At 42.6% G+C, this 24,850-nt stretch overlaps 1 protein-coding gene across 3 annotated transcripts in view; it reads right to left on the bottom strand.

Annotated features, from left to right (window-relative positions):
- The window catches only part of LOC140717089 (lysine-specific demethylase 5B-like), a 144,549-nt gene that overhangs the window by 93,345 nt on the left and 26,354 nt on the right, over positions 1-24,850 (bottom strand). For all 3 annotated transcript variants that reach the window (XM_073030277.1, XM_073030275.1, XM_073030276.1), the window contains 4 exons: positions 23,132-23,266; positions 11,487-11,583; positions 9,422-9,531; positions 658-816 (listed from right to left, as the gene is read on the bottom strand). In XM_073030277.1, coding sequence (XP_072886378.1) covers positions 658-816; positions 9,422-9,531; positions 11,487-11,583; positions 23,132-23,266 — 501 coding nt within the window. The remainder of the gene's footprint in view (positions 1-657; positions 817-9,421; positions 9,532-11,486; positions 11,584-23,131; positions 23,267-24,850) is intronic.

Genomic DNA, 24,850 nt, shown 5'->3' with positions numbered 1-24,850 from the left:
TATCATTATTGTGTTGTGTGCTGTGTGTGACTGGATGTTCTCTGTTTTGCAACTTGGCCCTGGAGAAACGTGCTTCTTTTATCTGCATACATGTGTATGGTTGAATGACAAGTAAAGTTTAACATGAATAAGCATGACTTAATATTAGAATTTAATTTTTCTTTCCCTTGTGTGAACCACTAACACCATTGTGCCTTGGATTTATCTAGGGTACACCCACAGAAACAATGGTGCAGTACCTATTTTTATCTATTTAGAGATACAGCATGGAACAGGCTCTTGCACCCGTGTCGCCCAGTAACCCACCAATTTAAACTCAACCTAATCACAGGACAATTTACAATGACCAACTAACCTACAAACATCTTTGGAATGTGGGAAGAACAACAACCTTTCATACAGAGGACACTAGAATTGAACTCTGACAACCTAGACTATAATAGCATCAGACTAACTGCTACTCTACTGGGCAGCACTCTTGTTTGAAACTACCCATATACTTTTATTTTGCTAAATCAATTCCTAAACAGTACAACAGATCAACTTCCAGACTAAATACTGTACTTGTTTTAAATTTTAAGAATTAATAAACTCATTGAAGGAAAATAACAGCAAAGGCTGTACAATGTTGCCTGAAGTAGAATTCTAGTTACCAACCTGCGCCAGACATTTTGGACACCTCCAATCACCCTTGGGAACATCATGTAAGGGAGGAATCAAACAGAAAGTGTGGTAGCTATCATCACAGCCATCACAGAGCAAAAGACGATCTTCTTCGTTACCTTGTCCACAGATCAGGCAAACATACAAGTCCACCTAGAGAACAAAAAGCAAATGTAATTCAGCCAATCCCTCAAAAATCTCCTGAATGTTCCCCCGTTTTTCCCCATCCCCTTAAGTGGAACTATATCACCTGCTCACCATTAATTAAAATGGCATTAATTTAAATTGCTTACTATACATTTTAGTAGTCACTTTTCTAACTGGCTGATTAGTGGTGTGCCACAAGTGTCTGTGTTGGGACTAATCCATTTTACACTATATGCCAATAATTTGCATCATGGAATTTATAGCTTTGTAACAAAGTTTGCAGATGATATGAAGATAGGTGGAGGGGCAGGTATTTTTGAGGAAGTAAAAAGGCTACAGAGGACTTGGTCAGATTAGGAGAATAGGCAAAGTAGTAGCAGATAGAATACAATGTCAGGAAGTGCATGTTCATGTATTTTGGTAGAAGAAATGAAAGAGAACACTATTTTCTAATTGGAGAGAAAACACAAAAAAACTGAGGCGTAAAGGGACTTGGGAGTTCATGTGCAGGATTCCTTAAAGGTTAACTTACAGGTCGAGTCTGGTGAGGAAGGCAAATGAAATGTTAGTATTCATTTTAAGAGGACTAGAATATAAATGCAAGAATGTAATGTTAAGACTTTATAAAGCACTGGTGAGCTTCACTTGAGAGTATTATGAGCAGGTTTGGGCCCCTTAACTTAGAAAGGTTGTGCAAAAAATAGAGAAGATTCATAAAAATAATCCCAGGATTGAATGGCTTGTCATTGAACAGCACTTGATGGCTCTGGGCCTCTATTCACTAGAATTCAGAAAAATGAGGGATGACCTCAATGAAACCTATTGAATGATGAAAGGCCTGGAAAGGCTAGAATATTGAGAGGATGTTTCCTATGGTGGAAGAGTCTTGGACCAGAAGTACAGCCTCAGAATAGGGGGGTCCTTTTAGAATAGAGATGAGGAGGAATTTCTTTAGCTAGGGAGTGGTGGATCCGTGGAATTCTTTGCTACAGGCAGCTGTGGAGGCCAAGTCTTTATGTATATTTAAGGCACAGGTTGATAGATTCTTGATTGGTCAGGGCATGAAGTGATACAGGGAAAAGGCAGATCAGGGCTGAGAGAAAAATTGGATCAGCCATGATGAAATAGCAGAGCAGACTCAGTGGGCCAAACGGCCCAATTCTTCTCCTGTGTCTTGTGACGTTAGGTGGGTGAATAGATTGGAGAAGGTGAGGGGATGGACATCTAACCCTTGTTAGACCACTTGGAATAGTGTGTTTAGTTCCGGTCACCTCATTATCGGAAGGATGTGGAAGCTTGAGAGAGAGTGCAGAGGGGATTTACCAGAATGCTGGCTGGACTAGGGGGCATGTCTTATGAAGCTAGATTGATTGAGGTAGAGCTTTTCTTTTTGGTGTGAAGGAGAAAGGTGATTTGATAGGTGTACAAGGACTGGACAGTCCAATCCTGATGAAGGGTCTCAGCCTGAAAAGTTGACTGTTTATTCCTCTCCACAGATGCTGCCTGACCTGAGCTCATCCCGCATTGTACTTGGAACACACTGTGAACAGTTATTGAGAAACACAATCAACATTTCAGGAGCAGCCTCTTCCCCTCCACCAGATTACTGAATGGATATTGAGCTCATGAATGCTAACCATTTTTCTTCTTTTTGATCTACTTAATTTAATTATTTAAAATACTTATTGTAATTTGTAGTTTTTATTATGTACTGCTGCCAATAAAACAAATTTCACGACATATGCCAGTGATACTAAACCTGAATCCAATTCTGATTTTGGCAGATGAGTAAGAACCAACAGGGATGAAGGCAATTCAGAAATAAGACAGTCAACAAGATTGTTAACAAAATGCATCAAGTGGTTAGGTCCCAAAAGATAACACGGGGGGGCAGGGGTTGCAAGTGTAAATGGTTGTACCAACAGGGCGGTGATAGTATGGAAATGAGTGGTGGATGCAAATTCAACTTCAACATTTAGAAGTTTTGATAAGTACATGGATGGGATGTCTTGTGGCCTACAGAAAACTTGTTTAGCCCACTTACACTGGTTGTCCCTTAGGTGTTCTACAAATTACATTGTCAAAATAACTCAAATTAAATCTGATTTCCTTTTCAGAAATCCCATTGGCTTTGTCTAATTCTATTGATATTTTCCATAGGGTCATGTTATTCAAAAGACACTACCCAGAAAGCAAAGGAAAACCACTTTTGTAGAAAATTTGCCTACATCATTCAACATTGCATATGTAGCAGGACGATGATTATTGTTTTAATATGTATTTCTTAATATTTGTTTTTAATTACCGTAGATTCCGGACTACAGAGCGCACCTGATTAAAAGCCGCTGGCTCTAATTTTAGAAATAAAATCAAATTTTTAATTGTAAAGGCCGCACCGGATTTTAGGCCGCACCGCTACTTTTAAATATACATACGTATCGGTAACACAAATTACGTTGCATATACTTTTTTACTGAACAGCACGAACAACATTCCAATATCTCCTAGCGACTGGTAAAAATATATATACTGCAGCCTACCAGGAAAAGTTATTGATCGCCTTTAACTTAAAAGCAGCGTTTTCGCTCGGGTCTGACGCGCTTGCGTAACGCGATCGGGTCTAATCGGGTCTGACGCGCTTGCGTAACGCGATCGGGTCTAATCGGGTCTGACGCGCTTGCGTAACGCGATCGGGTCTGACGCGCTTGCGTAACGCGATCGGGTCTAATCGGGTCTGATGCGCTCGGGTCTGACGCGCTCGGGTCTTGCTTTTCTTCGAGTATTTTCCATGTTGATGAGGGTGAGTACAAATGACTGATTTACAATAATTTAATTGTGAAAGTGCGCTTGATTTATCGTACAATTTCATTGGACCTCTGTGAACTACTCATCAATTTTATTGGTCTACTGTTACGAGGCAAAATGTTTACGAGGCGGCATGAAAAAAAACCATGTATTAACCGCTCTGGATTAAAGGCCGCAGAGTTCAAAGCTGTTCAAAATGTGGGAAAAAAGTAGCGGCTTATAATCCGGAATCTACGGTATGTATTGCAATGTACTGCTACTGCAAAACAACAAATTTAATGACAAATGCCAGCGATATTAAACCCTATTCTTCTGTGTACTTCCTAACATAGGAGGCTATTTAGCCCATGGAGTTTATGCCAGCTATCAAAGCAATTCTATCAATACCATTCCAGCATTCATCTCTCTGAAACCTATTCTCTCACATGCCTGTCAAATCCTTTAACTTGCTCACTCTCCTACACCCAGGATAATTTCAGTAGCCAATTAACATACTAACCAGCGTATCCATGGGAAGAGAGGAGAGAATGGAAGTACTCAGGGAAGTTCATGCTGCCACATGGAGAAAGGTACAAACTCCCATTTAAAACAGCACCACATGTCAGGATAGAACCGTTCACTATAGCATGTACCACCTGCTTCAATCACTGTGTTACCCGTCAGATTTCACTTCTATCCTTTCAAAACTTGCACACCATTTTAAACTCTTCCCAATAGTACTAGCAACCTCAACCTCCTCAAGGATATTGGTGATACATTGGTGTAAACCATCTAATTTGCACATGTCCCACCTACTATGGTAAAATCTACTAAATACTTACATGCCCAGAAAGCAAAAAACAAAGCTATACCTCCTAACTGTCTCTCCAGCCACACACCGTTCTGTTTATTTCCACACGGCACTGGAACAAATCCTAAAACCACCACCCATTTTGTAACTACTTTGCTGGCTCCATAAATTCTGCCTGTAAGACCCTATTACTTCGTCTACACATGCTGTTGGTGACAACGTGGATGACTTGTGACCGCTCACGCTCCCCTTTCAAGATACTTTATAGCCTTTTCACCAGCGTAATCCTGGCACAAGGGAGGTAACATCCCAATCCTGCAGTCATTCTGGATTTCTACAAATCCAGAAAGGCCTGTTTGAGCCACCCACTTAGTTACAAAATCCCTGATCATTATTGCTTTCTTGCTTCTCTCCACCCCTGCTTCCTGTGCAGTTGAGGCATTTGCAATGCAGGTTTCTGACTTGACAGCATTTCAGAGGAACGAATCCCCAAAAACTAAATCCTTTAGGGAGCAATGATTGCCACAGCATCAATATCCACATCAGTGTCATTCTCCTGCCCCCATTACGAAAGTTGGGTTGCAGATTTGAATAGCATTAAATGTGAATCACGACTTTTATAAATAAGACTACTGAATGATCCCCTAGTACAATAAGATGACGCCTTAAGCACAGTATGTACCTCACCACAGCATTTCACTTTATTTTCAGCATGAACCGCGCTCTCTCTAACTTCAACACTTTACGCTGCATTCTGTTATTGCTTTCCCTATACCTCCTTATGCTTCCTCAAGGTTGTCATAGCCAGGGATGATACTGGGGATAGGCTCCCTCTGTGGCGACCCACTTTCTGCGCAGGCAAACTGGCTCACAAATAGCCAGCGTGCGGGGAGAGACTTTGGTAATGCACCTCTGATGTCATTTCCACCCGGAGAGGGCAGGCGCTAGGGATTAAATGCCAGCGCCGCGAAGTTTGAATAAATTAGTCTCGAAACGACTTACCGACTGCGTGTCATTGTCTCTAGCTCTGTATGTAGTACATCGCTACATTGGTGACCCCGACATGACTGACTCTTCATCTGTTCACGCAGTTTCTCTAAAATTGCCGACTTTCTGGATGCTGCGACCACATGTGTGGTTTAGCCAAGCAGAAGCCCAGTTCCAGATTCGGCAGATATCTTCTGATTCCACGCGTTACTATCACGTGGTGAGCGCCCTTGACCAGGAGACGGCCGTCCAGATTGCGGATTTCATACAGTCGCCCCCGGAAGAAGGCAAATATGAAGCATTCAAAGTGCTGCTCATTGGGACCTTTGGCCTCTCACGGCATGAGCGGGGTGCCCGCCTGCTTCACCTGGACGGTTTGGGAGACAGACTGCCGTCAGCATTGATGAACAAAATGCTGCCCCTGGCTGACAGACACGAGCCCTGCCTCATGTTCGAGCAAGCGTTCCTAGAACAACTGCCCGAGGACATACATCTGCTGCTGGCCAACGCAGATTTCAGCGACCCCCAGAAGGTGGCGGCCCGGGCAGACGTGCTGTGGAAAACCAAGAGGGAGAGCGTGGTGTCCGTCGGTCAAATTACCAGGCCACGCGCCCAACAGCAGACCAGACCAGACCAGGCCCGGCAGGGGGGCGCACACAACACAGAGGCAGGAGTGAGCAGGACAGTGAACAGTGGTGTTTCTACTACCAGCGGTGGGGCACAGAAGCCCGCCGTTGTCGCCCATCCTGCAAGGACCAGGGCCAGCTGCCTCTATTGACTATGGCAGCTGGCCACCAGGACAGCCTCTTGTACGTCTGGGACAAACAATCGGGACGCCTCTTCTTGGTCGACACCGGAGCAGAAATCAGTGTCTTGCCCCCGACGGGGTACGACACCCGCAACAGGAAGCCAGGACCCACCCTGAGGGCCACAAACGGCAGCACGATATGGACCTACGGCACCCGCACAGTGCAGTTGCTGTTCGGCGCCAGCCGGTTCACGTGGGACTTCACACTGGCCGCCATGGCCCAACCACTCCTGGGGGTGGACTTCTTGCGAGCTCACAGCCTGCTGGTCGGCTTGCAAGGAAAAAGACTGGTACATGCTGAGACTTTCCAGACATTCTCCCTGGGTGAAGCCAAGTTGCCGGCCCCACACCTGGACTCCATCACGCTGTCGGACAACAAATTCACCAGAATCCTGGCAGACTTTCCATCGATTCTGGCACTGCAGTTCACGGCAGCCATGCGCAGACACGGGGTACAGCACCACATCCCAACCCAGGGACCACCCCTCCACGTCCGCGCACGAAGACTCCCCCTGGAAAAGCTCCGCCTGGCGAAGGAGGAGTTCAAGAGGATGGAGGAATTGGGGATTGTACGGAGGTCCGACAGCAACCTGCCCAAAGCAACCGGGGGTTGGAGACCACGCGGAGACTACCGCAGACTGAACGAGGCTACAACTCCAGACCGCTACCCATGCCGCATGTACAGGACTTTGCAGCAAACCTGCACAGGGCAAGAATCTTTTCCAAAGTAGACCTCGTCCGGGGATACCATCAAATCCCGGTGCACACTGAAGACATCCCCAAAACAGCACTCATCACCCCGTTCGAGTTCCTCCGAATGCCGTTTGGCCTGAAGAATGCCACACAGACGTTCCAGCAGCTAATGGAGGCGGTGGGACGCGACCTGGACTTTGCATTCATCTATTTGGACGACATCCTTATAGCCAGCAGTAGTTGCCAGGAGCATCTGTCCCACCTCCGCCAGCTCTACTCCCGCCTGAGTGATTTCGGCCTCATGATCAACCCGGCCAAATGCCAGTTCAGTCTCGATACCATCGACTTCCTGGGCCACAGGATTACCCAAGACGAGGCAACACCTCTGCCCGCCAAGGTAGATGCGATCCGCCACTTTGCCCAGCCCAACATGGTCAAAGGCCTGCAGGAGTTCGTTGGTATGGTGAACTTCTACCACCGTTTCCTCCCCTCAGCAGCCCGTATCATGCACCCTTTGTACACCCTAATATTGGGTAAAGGCAAGGACATTACTTGGGACCAGGAGGCCGCAGCCGCTTTCGTTAAAGCCAAGGAAGCCTTGGCAGATGCGGCGATGCTGGTGCACCCCAGAACAGACGTTCCGACCGCCCTCACGGTGGACGCATCCGACACAGCAGTTGGTGGGGTGCTGGAGCAACTCATCGAGGGGCGCTGGCAACCCCTGGCATTCTTCAGCAAGCACCTACGACCACCCGAACTCAAGTACAGTGCTTTCGACCGGGAGCTGTTGGCACTGTATCTGGCAATCCAGCATTTCAGGTACTTCTTAGAAGGCAGGCCGTTCACCGCGTTCACGGATTGCAACCTGGGTAGCACACTTCGTGGTACCGGCCCACATTACCTCCAACAGAGGCGCCCAGTTCACCTCCACCGGCTGTGGCCAGCCTGCTGGGAACGCAGCTACACCACACTACTGCCTACCACCCACAGTCGAACGGACTAGTGGAACGCTTCCACCGTCACTTGAAGTCGGCTCTCATGGCCCATCTGAGAGGTCCTAACTGGGTGGATGAGCTTCCCTGGGTTCTGCTTGGAATTCGCACAGCGCCCAAAGAGGATCTGCACGCCTCGTCGGCCGAGTTGGTGTATGGCGCACCCCTGGTCATCCCAGGAGAGTTCATACCAGCCCCAAGGGGCAAGAGGAAGAACCCGCAGCAGTCCTGGACAGACTACGCAAAAGGCTCAGCAACCTGGCCCCCATACCAACTTCACAGCACGGACAGACCTCGACCCATGTACCTGAAGACCTGCAGAACTGTAAGTTTGTGTTTGTACGAAGGGGTGGACACCGGGCACCGCTACAGCGGCCGTACGAGGGGCTGTTCAAGGTGATCAACAACAACGGGTCCATGTACGTTCTGGACATTGGGGGGGAAAGAGGAGGTTTTCACGGTGGACCGACTCAAACCAGCCCATGTGGACTTGGCGCAGTCGGTCAAGGTTCAGGCACCGCGGCACAGAGGCAGACCTCCCAAACAGAGACTGATCCAGACTGTGGACATTGGGGGATGTATCGCTGGTTCTGGGTGGGGGGTTATGTGGCGACCCACTTTCTGCGCAGGCGAACTGGCTCACAAATAGCCAGCGCGCAGGGAGAGACTTTGGTAATGCACCTCTGGCGTCACTGCCGCCCGGAGAGGGCGGGCGCTAGGGATTAAATGCCAGCGCCGCGAAGTTTGATAAACTAGTCTCGAAACGACTTACCGACTGCTTGTCGTTGTCTCTAGCTCTGTATGTAGTACATTGCTACACCTCTACCTATTAAATGGCCTCTGATAACCAAGCCCAGCTCCTGGCCTTCAAGCGTGGCTTAACTACTAAGCCCAGCAGAACAATTTCTACTGACAGGAGAAGGGGCGAGAGAGTGTGTTACAAGTGCCTGAAGACCAATTGCTATAGGCAGATGAAGCTTGTCAGCCATGGTTGGCAGTTCATCTGGAAGGAAATTCTGATCTCAAACCTCCACTGCCTTGAACACTTATGGGGAAGGCTTCAGGAGTAAACCTCCAAAGAAAAATCCAGAGCTGGAATCCCTAAGGCAGTCCTGCATCGAGTTCAATGCTGACTGGCAACTCCTGTGATGCAGCTGGTGCCAAATTATATTGGTCTCTCCTGTTCTTTTAGATTCATCAGCTGAGTGGAGAGGGGAGCATGCCATATGGACAACAGCTTGCTCTCCATTTTATACAGCCCTGATTAGCTTACTGGTTTACTTACGACAGCTCTCTTAGACACAACATCCATGGTCAACCCTGACAAACGGAGGGTATTATTGTTGCCTCAATGGATGGTTAATGAAGTTCTGTACCTCATTATATGCAGTAATAAACTAATTTAAATTAGTAATAAATATACAGAAAGAATATATTGTCAGGCAAGTAAACTTTATCAAGAATATTACAATTATTCTTTTGTTCCTTCCATCTATGCCCAAACAATCCCTCAACAACATATTTAAGAATACTTACAATATTAGAGGGAACAGTAGTTCTGCTGTTCCGCAGTGTCCTGCTTCGCTCTAGATCACTGGTACGAATCTCACTTCCCTCCTTCTTCACTCCAGTCATACTGTACTTCTCTTCATTTTAGAAAAAAAAACAACTTTCAGTTCTGGAAAACTGAGCACTAAGACATTGCAACTATCCAAGAAAAATACAAAAGCAGTAAGGTCTTTACTTGCAGTAAAAGTGGGCCATAACTTCAAAAATTTAACACAGTCACACATGCAGCACACAAAACGCTGAATGAACTCAGCAGGTCAGGCAGTATGTATAGAAAAGAAATCAATATTTTAGGTTGGGACCCTTCATCAGGGCTGGAAGGTGCCAGAATAAGAAGGTGAAGGAGGGGCAGGAGGACAAGCTAAAATGTGGTAAAGTGAACACAAGTGGGAGAGGGAGAGTAAGAACAGTAAAAAGGTTTTTTTTTTCCTTGAAGCCGCAAACACAGAATACTGAGTAAAGGCTAGAAAGAAAGTACATGGCAACGGAACAACTCCAGACTCTGCAAAGTAAAGACAATTCACACAAAAACTCTAGCCCAAAAGCAAAAGAACACCCCCAGCATGCACTGATTTTCTGTTCTAAAATGACAAAAATGAAAGCTGAAAGCCATTTGACCCTTTGAGCCTCTCATTCATCAATGTCAAAGCAGATATTCTTAGCACCACTTCTACATCCCTCAATTTCTTATTGTTTGGACACATATCTATCTCTCATCTAAACAAATACAAACATGAACCTCACAGATCAAAGGTTGGAAGTTGTTGGAGTCAACAGCTTAATTCTCAGATTAGACTGTTGAACTGATAATTTCTTTGCAGTTTAACAATTATCTGCTTGGATTTGATATAATTACTTATATAGAAGTAACCACTTAATATCCTAGTGGTTATAGTATGTTTAATAAGCCACCAATGGTTACATAAAATTTAATTCTGGAAAGTTCTGGAAGCTTCTTTGTACTGCATCATTTGAATAATGATTTTCTAATCAGTTAACTCATCTATAAACTTGAATGGAAATTTTCCTTATCTATGGGTATAAACTAGCTAAACAAAGCAGCACACCAGGAACTATTTAGTTCCTTTGTCTCTTTGCTCAGTAGAGATCTTTACCATCTTTACCATCTTTACCATTGTCTGTCAAACTTTCCTCTGTTCTATCAAACCTGAATCAACAAGCTTTGTGCTTCTTTCTTGACTTCTTAAAGGACCTTGGATCCAAAATTTGTTGTCTCTGATTAATCTCAAAAGTGCTTGTCAACTGATTCCAACTCCTTTTTAAACAATTGGTCACCGATTGAATACTTGGCCACAAAACAAAATAAAAGCCAATTTTGAAGGAAAATCAAACTGCCAAAAAAGAATGCTATTTTAACCTAGGCCTAGTTTTATAAAGCAACTTCAAGTGATTCTTGATGAATTAGTATGAAAAAATACTTCCTGCTCATTATCCCAACAAGCACCTAGAGAAGTACCAGGCTAGAGTAGCCATTAGTCCAACGCGATTACAGCATGAGGAGTTCAATTCCAGCACTATCTGTAAGGAGTTGATTGACAATAAGCTCTGATTTCCTCCCACAAACCAAAGATGTACGGTTAGTAGATTAATTAGTCATTGTAAATTGTCCTGTGAGCTGGCTAGTGTTAAATGAGTGAGTTGCTGGGCTATGCAGCTCGTTGGGCCATAAGGGCCTGTTCAGTGCTCTCTAAAATAAAGACCCCAAAGGTTGCACAAAATGCCCAATGGACATGTCTGCTTCAGTATCCTTATTTGCTACTTATAATTCTTTAATACAAACTCTTAATTTAATGCAATGATAAATGATAGCTACATCCAACCTTGTTCTTTTTGTTTGGGAAAACTTAACCACCTAACACCATACATGGAAAAATACCACACAAGGTTTTTGGCCTTTTGTGTAATTCTTCAGTTTCTGATGCAAAATAAATTGAGAAAAATATCCTGAACACTTCTAAATAAATTGCTTATATGAACTTTGCCTGAAATACATTTAGAAGAAAAATCATACCACTTTCACATTTCATTGATCCACTCCTTGTTTTAGGTCGCAAGCCATGAGCAGGAACCTCAGTGATATCACTAGGCTCTGTCTTTATGTCTCCTACCTGTAAGTTAAAATTGAACATAATTTAGATCTGCTACTCAGTCTCAATGAAAACCTTTTGATTCGGATGGATAATGGAACTGCCATAACTGCCAATGTAGTGAATGTGGAACTCGTTTTTAAATTCCGTTACAAAATAAGCTTCTACATTTTCATATGTAAATCAGATACCCGAGTAGACTGATTAAAGGATCTGGAAATCAGAGAGTCTAATTAACATGATTCATGGCTGTGGGCAAGCCAATGACACACATTTTCCCACCATGTATTAACCAAATATTCATATTATTGTGTGCTCACAAACAATGGGCAGCTACACTCTAAGGAGCAAGACTGCATCTGGAGTTGCATGCATAGTTCAGACTCCATAGGATATATTAATGGAGGGAAATATGGCCAAGGTTTATTGAAACAGCTCCTAAAATGGTTTACCAAAAAAGAAATTAAGCAGACAGGACCCAATGAGCTCAGACTGAGAGGGCTCCTCACAGAAACACTCAAGATTCTTATGGAGTTGACATGCAAACTTGACATTTCTCGAAGTCTAGAACTGGGGTCACATTCTCAAAATAGTATTTTTCCACTCCAAAACATTGAATCTCAAATTCTCTACCCAAGACAGTTGTAGATACTCAGCTGCTAATTATATTCAAGATGAATTCATATATTTTACGAGAATCAAGAAATATGGGGGTTTGTCCAGTTAAGTGAAACCGAGGCAACAGATCAGGCACAGCAGGCTGAATAGTCTAGAGGCAGAAGATGCTGCAATTTGAGGAACTCAGTGAGTCAAGAAACATTTGTGGATGGAGGGCAAAAGCAGAGAACGTTTTGGTCAAAACCCTCTATTGGGATAGATGCTGCTTGAACCGCTGAGTTTCTCCAATTGTTGTGTTTTGCTGATAATCTGCACGTGCTTCCTTTCCTTGAGTTAATTATTATCTGTCAGACAAAATAAGCATTGAGACAAGTCCAACATGGCTGGTTAGAAAGCAAGGATTAAAATCACATTTGGAGTCAAAAAAGATGTGGCACTTTGGAAAAAAAAACACTACCAGACATAGCTAACATTTTACAGCCATCTGGAAGATGCAAAGTGCAGTTAAGAAACATAAGAGGGCATGTCTGAACTAGTGACATTTCCAGTGAAGCAAATGTCAATTAGTGATCATGTATAGGGACTTTATGAAAGAAGCATAGGCCATTCTTAATTGGAGTGAACGACCAAACTCAACTGAAAATATTTGCCATAACCTACACGTGCAAGTGAATGAAATGCAGAACACGTTACTTGTAAAGATACATTTAATACATCTTAACTGTCAAAAAGGCAAATCAAATATGCATATGTACGGTGAATGCAAGTAGAATAGCAATAGGATATTTCACTGTGCTGATGTAGATTTTTCCAGAACGCCTCCTAGACTTTCCCTCAATTTTCCCATGGGTTTTTATTTGCAAAATAGATCCAGTTCGCACCAATTAAGGAGCCTTAAGCCTTATAGCTGATTAGGTTACACCAAAGGTTTCCAAAGAGGCACTCAGATAACTGAGGAAGATAAATTGGCAGAGGAAGAGAAGTTACAACAGTTCTTCCTTATACAACAGCTTTAACAGAAAAGTATTTCACAACAATTCACAGGATAGCCAATTATAAACGTCAATTAGGACAGCAAAAAAAGGTTGCAGTAGTAATTTTCAGGTAGTGTTTCAAATTGATCACATGGAACAAAGGAACAGTTTGGTGGCATGAATATGGAATTTGTGTAACTGATGCCCCATCCTTTCTCCGTACCTTTCTTTTTTCTATTTCCTTCTGATAGAACTAGTCCATATCACCCAAGTCTATCCTCTCCTACTCCCTCAATCTGCCTATCACCACACTCCTCCCACCATGCTCCCTTTATTCATGTTCCATCACCCATCATACTGCATCTTCAGTCACTTCCACCTATATCCTCCCAGGTTCTGACATTGTTCCTATCTGGTGATCACACCCCCCCCCCCCCCCCAATCCACCCATCACCTGTAAGCTCTGGCTCCATCCCTTTCCTCCAACTTTTTATTCTGGTTACCTCCTTTCTTTCCAGTCCAGAAAAAGGCACTGAACCTGAATCATTGACTGTCCATTTCCCTCCACAGGTGCTGCCTGATGCACAGTATTCCTCCAAGGCTTTGATTTTGCAGAGAATTTAAAGAGCAAGTTCCTAGGCTAAGACCCTAAGCAAATTAAGACAATGCTGAAATGTTTAAACATAGATGCCCTAGAGATCAGAATTAAAGGCACTGTTACAAGGAGGAAAGTAGAAGGATACAGAGATGGGGAGGAGCTAGTCCCAATGAGGAGAATTGGAAAAGTAAAGGTTGTCAGCTGACAGACAGATTACAAAGAGATTTTATATACAGAAATAAAAGGATGATAAAGGCAGAGATAAAAGTGGCATGAATAAAAGGCTCAGAGTTGTACTTCATTAAATGTAGAAGTGTAGAAACAAGATTGAGATAAGTATATGAAGCATACATACTATAATCATTTAAGGAAAGAAATTTTCCAAAATTATACATACACAGATACATAAAGTGACTGCAGGATGGTAAGTGTAGCTATTAACAATGGCACAATGGAATTTAGGAGGTAATCTCCCAAGAGGTTGTTGTGAGGAGTAAAGACCAGTTCAATTTACATATAATATACACAAAAGAGAACACAAAAGTAATAGTTTTGCTACAACTGTACTAAGTCTTGGTGAGACAACACTGCAACTATTAGTTTTGAACTCTTCACTCAAGTGTATGTTTGCCTCTGAGGCTGTGCAGAGAAGACTCACAAGCTTTATACCAGGAATATCTCATGCTTAATTCTTTAGCATTTAGAAGAATGAGGGATCTTGGTGAAGCATAAAACTTGGTGGGGATTGACAGGAGAGATGCAATGAAGACATTTTCCAAAATAGGGAAATCTAGAACCAGGGCTCAGGTTAACAATGGGTTACTGATTTAAGACTAACAGGAATTTCAAAGCATTCTCTATGCCAGATAATCTATAACCTTTAGATTAAACCCTGTTTTATTTCGATACAATTACATCTATTAGATTTTAAAATTAAAAAATAACTGACATCATGACTTTCACTTAATTGCATTCTGAAAATCAGAGACTGTGTACTTGTACAGATCTGATCAACATGCTTCAATTATATCATGTCATGTCCTTCTGGAAGATTGCACAAGAAGCTGAATCACACCATTTTATTTTCCTTCACTTTTCCAAGCTCTGGAGAGCACTAAAAAGGCCAATGTTCATTGCTGACAGTTAAATGCCCTCTAGAATGAGGTGACCAGCCTCTTGCTTGCCCTATTAGAGTCCTGCTCAAGACCATTTCCACAATTCTTTTGGCTTGGATTGTCCAAAATTACCAGCCAACCATAAACAGCAATAGCCTTTGAAATGCGGCTACGCTGTGAGAATTTGCAGGAGCCCCCGACTCCACTGCCCTCCTCAAAGATCAAAGCAAATTATCAATGTACATATGTCACCATATACTGTACAACCCTGAGATTAATTTTCTTGCTCAATAAATCCAATAATCATTATAGAATCATGAACGACTGCACCAATAGGGCAGACAACTAATGTGCAAATGACAACAAACTGCAAATAATAAGCATACTGTAGAGATTAATACAACACTTTACAGTACAGACCACCCAGTTCAATACCCGCCACTGCCTGTAAGGAGTTTGTACGCTGTCCCTGTTATTGTGTGGGTTTCTTCTGGGTGCGCAGGTTTCCACCCACAATCCCATCATTGTAAATTGTCCTGTGATTAGGCTAGAGTTAAATCGGGGAATGATGGGTGAAGCTCCAAGGACCATAAGGACCTTGCTGTATCGCAAGCAACTGAGAAGGAAATGAAGAGTCCTTGAAAATTAGTCAATAGATTGTGGGAACAGTTTAGTGATGGAGCAAGTGAAATTGAGTGAAGTTATCCCCTCTAGTTCAAGAGCCTGATGGTTGAGGGACAATAACTGTTCTTGAACCTCATGGTGTGTCCTTCTTCTTAAGGGCAGCAGTGAGAAGAGAGCACAACCAGTGTGGCGGGGGTCTTTGAAGGATGCCGCTTTCATGCAACGATGTTTCATGTAGATGTGATTAATAGTAGAGAGGGGATTATGCGTGATGGACTGGGCCATATCCACTACTTTAATAGGATTTTCCATTCAAATGCATTAGTGTGTTAATGCCAGACTGATACAGCCTGTCAATATACACTCCACCACACATCTATAGATGTTAGTCAAAGTTTTAGATATCATGCTGAATCTTCACAAATGAAGGAAGTAGTGGCGCTACTATGCTTTCTTCATAATTGCACTTATGTGCTGGGTCCAGGACAGGTCTTCTGAAATTATAACACCGACGAATTTAAAATTACTGACTCTCTCCACTTCTGATCATCCAATGTGATTATGGACATGGATCACGTGAATCAAATGGCTCACAGACATCCAGTTTTCTCCATTTGAAATCAGTACTGACATTGACAAAGAGGTTATTGATGTGGCACCATTCAGCCAGATTTCCAATTTACATCCTACATGCTGATTCATCATTACCTTTGATTTGGTGTAATCAGCAAAGCTTAAATATGGCATTGGAGCTGTGCTTAGACACTGTCATAACTGTAAAGTGAGTAGACCAGGGGGCTAAGCACACAGCCTTGTGGTGTGCCTGTGCTGAGATTGTGTAGTTGTTGTCAATCTGAACTGTCTGTAAATGAGGAAATCAAGGATCCAAGTACACAAGATATCAAGCCCAAGATCTTGAAGATTATTGATTATAAGTATTGAACGTCGAGCTGTAGTCCATAAAGAGCATCCTGATGTATGCATCTTTGCTGTCCAGATGTTCCAGGGTTGAGTGAAGAGCCAATGGGATGCCAACTGCTGTGTACCCATTGTGCCACAGGTTGATAAATTGGAATGGATCCCAGTCACTTCTCAGGCAGGAATCTCAAAGAGTTACCTCCATGGTAGTAGGACGTCCTCAAAAGTTATTGTCAGAAAAGCCTAAACAGACATTTGTAATTTTATTATATGTAGAGAGTACACCATGCACCTGTGCTGGTGGAGAACAAATGGTTAGATTAGTCAAAGAACTTTGTGTGATGCCCAATATTACCTCAGTTTAAGTCATAGACAACTTCATATGCTGAACAGTTAAAAATGAAATTGCTGTCGACACATCCCCATCTCTAACTTAAGGCAGAGCACTGAAGATGGATGAGCCAATGACACTGCCCCAAAGAACTCGTGCAAGTGTTGTCCAAGGACTAGGCGGATCGACCCAACAACTACAAACACTATCCTTTACATAAGGTATGCTCAAACTAGTGTTTTCCCTCGAATGCCCAATGAGCAGCTTTACTAAGATAATTTAACGTAGAATGGTTCCAAGCACAAGACTTCTGGCTCCTTATGCATGCACTGGTCCTTCAGCAAACATGAATACCTAGCTCAGATTGTATGCTAAACAACACAACGAAGGAGGAAACCGTCAGATCACTGCAGTCTTTGCCACCAAAGTGGTATTCACTTCACAATGCTATCATAAAAACAAGTGGCCAGAATCACATCAGGGCTGTTGAACTCTTCCTGCTGGTTCACTCATTACCTTAACAGATGCAATATAGCAGGGTTGCCCTTCATGATTTGACCAACTTCACTGATGGGCATCAAACTCCTCTGCTCAATACATTGTCCCTGACAACACCCTGTTTCCACCCTTCTTCAGAAAATCAAATATACAAACAGGAAATTTTGAGAAGTCCAAATTTAGTACTTAGATCAATGTCAGGTGATGACCTGTTCATTACTTTGCCTTTTCCAGAAATGTTTACAAATCACCATATTGCTGCCTGTTATCTGTACCACCTGTAAATGACAGAATTTTCTTCAAAGGAGATTACCAAGCCAAATGGACCTCTACCACAATACAGCAGGTTTGTAGTCTTTGCAGTCTTACTTAAAATTCTAGATCAACTAAACTTTAAAATTCCAGAGCTCCCATAGTAGGATTTGAACTCCTCTCAATGGTTTGCCCACAGGCCATTGGCTTACAAGTTCAGTAATGTTATCTTCAGACTACTGTCATCCCTTCTAACAGCAGCCATTAATTGAAGGCTGTTTGGTAATGACCACTGTGGAAATTTAAAAACTGTGGATGAAAGAATTAAAGTTTAAAAAAGTTAGGGGGAAAAAACTGGTCAGGCAGCAGGACTAGAAAGAGAAAAGGTTAATGCTTCAGGATCAGGATTAGTCACCGGAACTAGGAAAGAAACTACTTCAGATATCCCAGAAGCTGGAAAAACTGCTTGTTTGGAACAAAGGGACTTATCATCTACCCTCCACTTTTGTTCCGCCCTGCTTCTCAGCTAAACTAAGCACTTCCCTTCCCTGCCTGACAAACTGAACAAATTCAGTCTTTTCTGCTTTTATTTCATGCTTAGTAATGCCATAGTGAAAAATAATTCTCATATGTTCATCTAATTATTTTTATCTGTGTACAGCAGTACCCACGTATCAATTATGAATTCAATGCTGCTGAATGCAATGTTTAGCCCAGACTGACTCAACTATCTTTCCCCCTCAAGTGAAAGCACACATATCAATCCCTTACTGAATTCAAACAACTTGCACTGGTGTTTCTCCAAACTGCAGCTAGCACATCATTTTTACATCAATGCTGCAGCTTCTGGTACAAGGAACACTAGAGTTGCAGCAGGTAGCAATTAACTCCAAAAATATGCAGTGCACCATGGCTCACATCAAATTCCCATAGGCTCCTTTACTACCCAGTATTCTGATGGGTCCTTACCCAAATATATGACTAACATGTATCACCTTGTATCATTGTGACATCATCCACCAATATCTAAACTTGCATACTTTCAGTGCCATAACAGGGGCATCCATTGTGAAAGAGCTCCCTCAGGAACGTGAACATAAGTGTGATCTTTTGAAAGGCAGAACTCGTTTGAGGGTATACACCTACTTGTGGAATGAAATCAGATGTATAGAATTTCATAGGTTAAAATGTGCTTTATGCAAGAAAGAACTGGATTTGAAACATATGAAATTTGAATATAATGTTTGCAGAATAGGTACACTTTCCCTGAAAGTAACCTGCTAAAATGTAAACTGGAGACATTATTAGACTCAAGTGACAAACACAAGAGATTCTGCAGATATGAGGAAATCTGCAGATGCTGGAAATTCAAGCAACACACCCAAAATGCTGTGGAACACAGCAGGCCAGGCAGCATCTGATAAAGATTTTGCCCTCCCCCTCCTACTTTCAAATCTCTTACTATCTTTTCTTTCAGTTAGTCCTGACAAAGGGTCTCAGCCCGAAACATTGACAGTGCTTCTTACTATATAGATGCTGCCTGGCCTGCTGCATTCCACCAGCATTTTGGGTGAGATTCTGCAGATGCTGGATATCCAAAAACAACCCATGCAAAATGCTGGAAGCACTCAGCAGGTCAAGCAACATCTATGGACATAAAAACAGTCAACATTTCGAAACAAGACTTCCATCTGGAAGCTTGTGTGTGTTGCTTTGGGATGCATCGTGCTCACTCGGTTTCCTTCAAGACCCAGCTCAGCCTCTATCATCAGGAATAGACCGTCCTTTCAATCTAGCAGAGAGATTCACTCCTGCTTTATTAAGGCAAGTACTTTTGTTTAAATTGAGAGGAGCAAACTGTTCATTTTGTGATAGCCCCCTATTTAAATGGTAATGTCTACATTCATTAAATTCCAAAGATGTACAAGTTATAGATTAATTAGTCCATGAATGTAACTGGGCGATGCAAGCTTGAAGGGCCTGTTACCACGCCACATCTCTAAAATTAAAACTTAAAATTTAATCATGTGAAGAAAGCCTACATGAAATAAACTCCCAAGTCAGGCAGCATCCATAGGGAGAGAGGGGCATAGAAATAGGAGTCCCAAACACTTTCCCCCTTCACTAATGCTGCCTGACAGTTTTCTGTTCTTTCACATTTTCAGCATTCAGTTTTCCCCACTGTGGTAAATTTTCACACTAGGATGCCAACAAGTTTGAGATGACAAGGTAATAGCACATCAGATACATAAAGTTCTACAAGTAGCTTTAATTTTGAAACTGTTTTTAAAGGTGTGGCCATAAACACAGCTGGCCAAGGGTGAGGAGACTCGAAACTCCTGTACCTTCAGAACCAAAATACATTCACTTTCAGTAATAATACAAAATCAAAACATAGATTCACAATAATTACACATCTTTGTTTCATGAAAGCTAAGGGCTGTAGCTGTACACATGGCATCACAAAAAACAGAATATCTAATATATGAGATCTGTGCCAGTGGCAAATTAATGCATGACTGAGGAACTGGTGCAAGGGTAGGCTTTCAGATTTCTGTATCATTGGGATCTCTTCTAGGGAAGGTATGATCTGTGCAAAAAGGATCGGTTACACGTGAGCCTGAGGGGGACTAATTCTTGCGGACTGGCTTGCTAGAACTGTTGGGTAGAGTTTAACTTATTTGGCAGGGGATGGGAAACAGTGGAAGGGCTGGGAATTAGCCAGTTGTATACAAGCAGACGCAGTGGATAAGCAAAATTGCTGTCAGCAGAATGGGATAAATTGTAACAGGGGCCAAAAATCAAAAAGGTTGACAAATACAGGACTGAAGGTGCTATAATTGAATGCACGTTGCATATGAAATAAGGTGATGATCTTACAGGGCAGTTAAGAGTTTGGCAGGTATGACATTGTGGGCATCACTGAATAGTGGCTGAAAGATGGGAGCTTAACAGCTAAAGAAAAACTGTGTTGAAAGGACAGGCAGGTACACAGAGGCTGATGTGGCTGTTGGGAAAAATATAATCAAGTCCTTAAAAAGGGCTGACGTTGCTTTGGAAGATGTAGAATCCTTGTGGGTAAAGAAACTGCAAGGGTAAAATGATCGAAAAGGTAAAATGACCCTGATGGGAGTTATCTACAGGCCTCTGAACAGGATGTGGGTTACAAATTACAATGGGAGATAGAAAAGGAATGTCAAAAGGGCAATGTTAGGATGGTCATGCGGGATTTCAATATGCAAGTAGATGGGAAAAATCAGGTTGGTGTTGACTTGGATCCCACAAGAGAACTTCTAAAATGCCTATCTGATGGCTTTTTAGAGCAGTTTGTGGTTAAGCCCACTATGGGATCAGCTCTTCAGGACTGGGTGCTGTGTAATGAACCGGATTTGATCAGGGAACTTAAGGTAAAGAAACCCTTAGGAGGCAATGATTGTAATATAAAATTCACACTGTAATTTGAGAAAGAAGCTAAAATCAGATGGATCAGTATTACAGTGTAAAGGGAATTATAGAGGCATGAGAGGGGAGCTGGCCAAAGTTGATTGGAAGGGAACAAAAGAGCAGCAGCAATGGCTGGAGTTTCTGAGAGCAATTTGGAAGGCACAGGATAGATACATCCCAAAGTAGTATTCTAAAGGCAAGATGACAACCATGGCTGACAAGGGATGTCAAAGCCAAAATAAAAGCAAAAGAGCAAAAATTACTGGGAAGTTACAAGACTGGGAAGCTAAAGAAAAACAGAAGGCAATCAAAAATGCCACATGGAGTGAAAAGATGAAATATGAAGGTAAGCTAGCTAATAATATCAAAGAGGGTACCAAAAGCTTTTCCAGATACGTAGAGTGAAAGATGCAAGAGTAAATATCAGATTGCTGGAAAATGACGCCGTAGAGGTAGTAATAGGGAACAAGGAAATGGCAGACAAATAACTATTTTGCATCTTCACTATGGAAGACATACCAGTATACCAAATGCTCGAGAGTGTCAGGGGCAGAAGTGAGTGCAGTTGCTATTACTAGAAGTAGGTGCACGGGAAGCTGAAAGGTCTGAAGATAGACAAGTCCATAAGGCCATAAGACATAAGAGCAGAATTAGGCCATATAGCCCATCGAGTCTGCTCTGCCATCCTATCATGACTAATCCCAGATCCCACTCAACCCCAAATACCTGCCTTCTCGCCATATCCTTTGATGCCTGACCAATCAGGAAACTATCAAGTTCTACTCTGAATATACTTAAGTGCTTGGCCTCCACCGCAATCTGTGGCAGAACATTCCACAGATTCTCTACTCTAAAAACATTCCCCCTTACCAGTTCTAAAAGTTCACCCCTCAATTTTGAGGTTGTGCTCTCTAGTTCTGGATATCCCCACCATAAGAAACATCCTCTCCACATCCACCTTATCTATTCCTTTCAACATGTGGTAGGTTTCAATGAGATTCCTCCATATTCTTCTAAATTCATGTGAGTACAGGCCCAAAATAGCCAAAGGTTTCTCATATATTAACCCCTTAATTCCCAGAATCATCCTTGTGAACCTCCTCTGGACTCTCTCCAATGACAACAAATCCTTTGAGAAATGGGGCCCAGAACTGTTGACAGTACACCAAGTGCAGTCTGACAAGTGTCTTATAAAGGCTCAGCATTATCTCCTTGCCTTTATGTTCTATTCCCCTTGAAATAAGTGTCAACATTGCATTTGCCTCCTTTACCACAGACTCAACCTATGAATTAACCTTCTGGGAGTCTTTCACGAGGACTCCTAAGTCCCTCTGCACCTCTGATGTTTGTTAGATAATGGTCAGCACTATGATTCCTTTTACCAAAATGCGTCATACATTTCCCAACATTGTATTTCATCAAAAGCAAGAGAAAATCTGCAGATGCTGGAAATTCAAGAAAACACAAAAATGCCTTCAACATGGTCTCAGCCCGAAATGTCAACTGGACATGATAGTTTCACAGAATCAGAACATACATATTGTTTTGCTCTTACTAACAACAACCCTACCAAAGAGCTCGATCATTATTTAGCAAAGAATGCATTAGTAATAAGTACTGTACTACATACTGTTTAGAAAAGTAGAAAACAAAGGAAATTGTTTTAAATTATAGTTCAATAATGGTAATGTATTTATACTTCACAAAGTTGTTTAGAATTGTAAAATAGTAGATTCTTAAAATAACGACATGGTACTGGTAAAATAAGACCACCAAAAAAATGTTTTAAATGACTTCACACACCGAACACTGTAATTACATAAAAACAATTCACTGCATTTTATTTAAGGCAGCCGCTATTTGTAGTAACCTGAACCTCAGCCGGACCCTTGAAATTTTTGAAATCCATGTCCTTTAACATATCAGGACAGTTGATTCCTGCTTTATAGCTGTTCGGGTAATGGGAATTCACAATTCACTACACAGAAACCTGCGATACAGAATTCACTCATGGAACTTTGAAATAAAGCAAATTAGGTTAGTATTTCAAATCACTTTTCCAGACACATACACACACCACATGGCTTCATGCAATGGAAAATCGTGACAGGAACCATTTCCTAAGTAGCACCACCACCCATGACAATAGCTTCACTTTGCATATCAACTATACGGTCACTAGAAAAATTACACTCACCTCTGATCGCATACGTTTTGCACGGCGTGCTGGTACAGCCATCTCTGAGGACTGTACTGACTGTCTCTGAACTATATCATGTGGCTTATACTCTTGATCTTTTTCATCATTAATCAGACTTGGCTTCTGTACACACTAAAAAGAAAGGTCATAGAAATAAATTACTACAATTTGATAAATTACTTGTTGATACACCACTTTGTAGGTGTCATTACAAAGAAGGCACAGCATGTCACCTGAAACTGACAAATTTCTATAGATGCACAGTATACTAACTGGTTGCATGCCCAGGTACTGAAAAACCTACAAAGTTCCAGATGCAGCCAGTCCATCACAGGTAAAGCCTTTCCCACCACTGAGCACATCTATAAGCAGTGCCACTACAAGAAAGCAGCATCAAAGACCTCCACCATCCAGGCCATGCTCCCTCCTCAGGAAGGAGGTACGGGAGCCTCATGACTCACACCACCAGGTTCAGGAACACCAGGCTCCATCATGGATAACTTCACTCAGCTCAACTCTGAACTGATTCCACAAACTATGGACTTGCTTTCAAGAACTTTTCAACTCACGTTCTCAATATTATTTATTAATTACTTATTTATTATTCTTTTTTATATATTTGCACAATTTGTCATCATTTGGAGATTGGGTGCTCGTCTACCTTTGTGTAGTTTTTCATTGATTCTACTGTGATTCTTTGCATCTACTGTGGATGCCAGCAAGAAAAGTAATCCCAGGGCAGAACACGATGACATACACATACTTTTATAATAAATTTACTTTGAACATTTAAGTTTTAGTTCCTTGTGCCTAGTAGTAAAATTTATTACTGCCATGATGAGCTACTCCATGGTAGTCAGCAGTGGCTTTTCTACTTTAATGATACAGATCAAGAATAAGTACCGTAGATTCCGGATTATAAGCCGCTACTTTTTTCCCACATTTTGAACAGCTTTGAACTCTGCAGCCTTTAATCCAGAGCGGCTAATACATGGTTTTTTTTCATGCCGCCTCGTAAACATTTTGCCTCGTAACAGTAGACCAATAAAATTGATGAGTAGTTCACAGAGGTCCAATGAAATTGTACGATAAATCAAGCGCACTTTCACAATTAAATTATTGTAAATCAGTCATTTGTACTCACCCTCATCAACATGGAAAATACTCGAAGAAAAGCAAGACCCGAGCGCGTCAGACCCGAGCGCATCAGACCCGATTAGACCCGATCGCGTTACGCAAGCGCGTCAGACCCGATCGCGTTACGCAAGCGCGTCAGACCCGATTAGACCCGATCGCGTTACGCAAGCGCGTCAGACCCGATTAGACCCGATCGCGTTACGCAAGCGCGTCAGACCCGATTAGACCCGATCGCGTTACGCAAGCGCGTCAGACCCGATTAGACCCGATCGCGTTACGCAAGCGCGTCAGACCCGAGCGCGTCAGACCCGATTAGACCCGATCGCGTTACGCAAGCGCGTCAGACCCGATTAGACCCGATCGCGTTACGCAAGCGCGTCAGACCCGAGCGCGTCAGACCCGATTAGACCCGATCGCGTTACGCAAGCGCGTCAGACCCGAGCGAAAACGCTGCTTTTAAGTTAAAGGCGATCAATAACTTTTCCTGGTAGGCTGCATTATATATATTTTTACCAGTCGCTAGGAGATATTGGAATGTTGTTCGTGCTGTTCAGTAAAAAAGTATATGCAACGTAATTT

The sequence above is a fragment of the Hemitrygon akajei genome, chromosome 27 (genome assembly GCF_048418815.1).
Source record: "Hemitrygon akajei chromosome 27, sHemAka1.3, whole genome shotgun sequence".
Taxonomy (NCBI): domain Eukaryota; kingdom Metazoa; phylum Chordata; class Chondrichthyes; order Myliobatiformes; family Dasyatidae; genus Hemitrygon; species Hemitrygon akajei.
The sequence above is the reverse complement of the archived record's forward strand: the minus strand, read 5'-3'. Positions and strand labels throughout refer to the sequence as shown.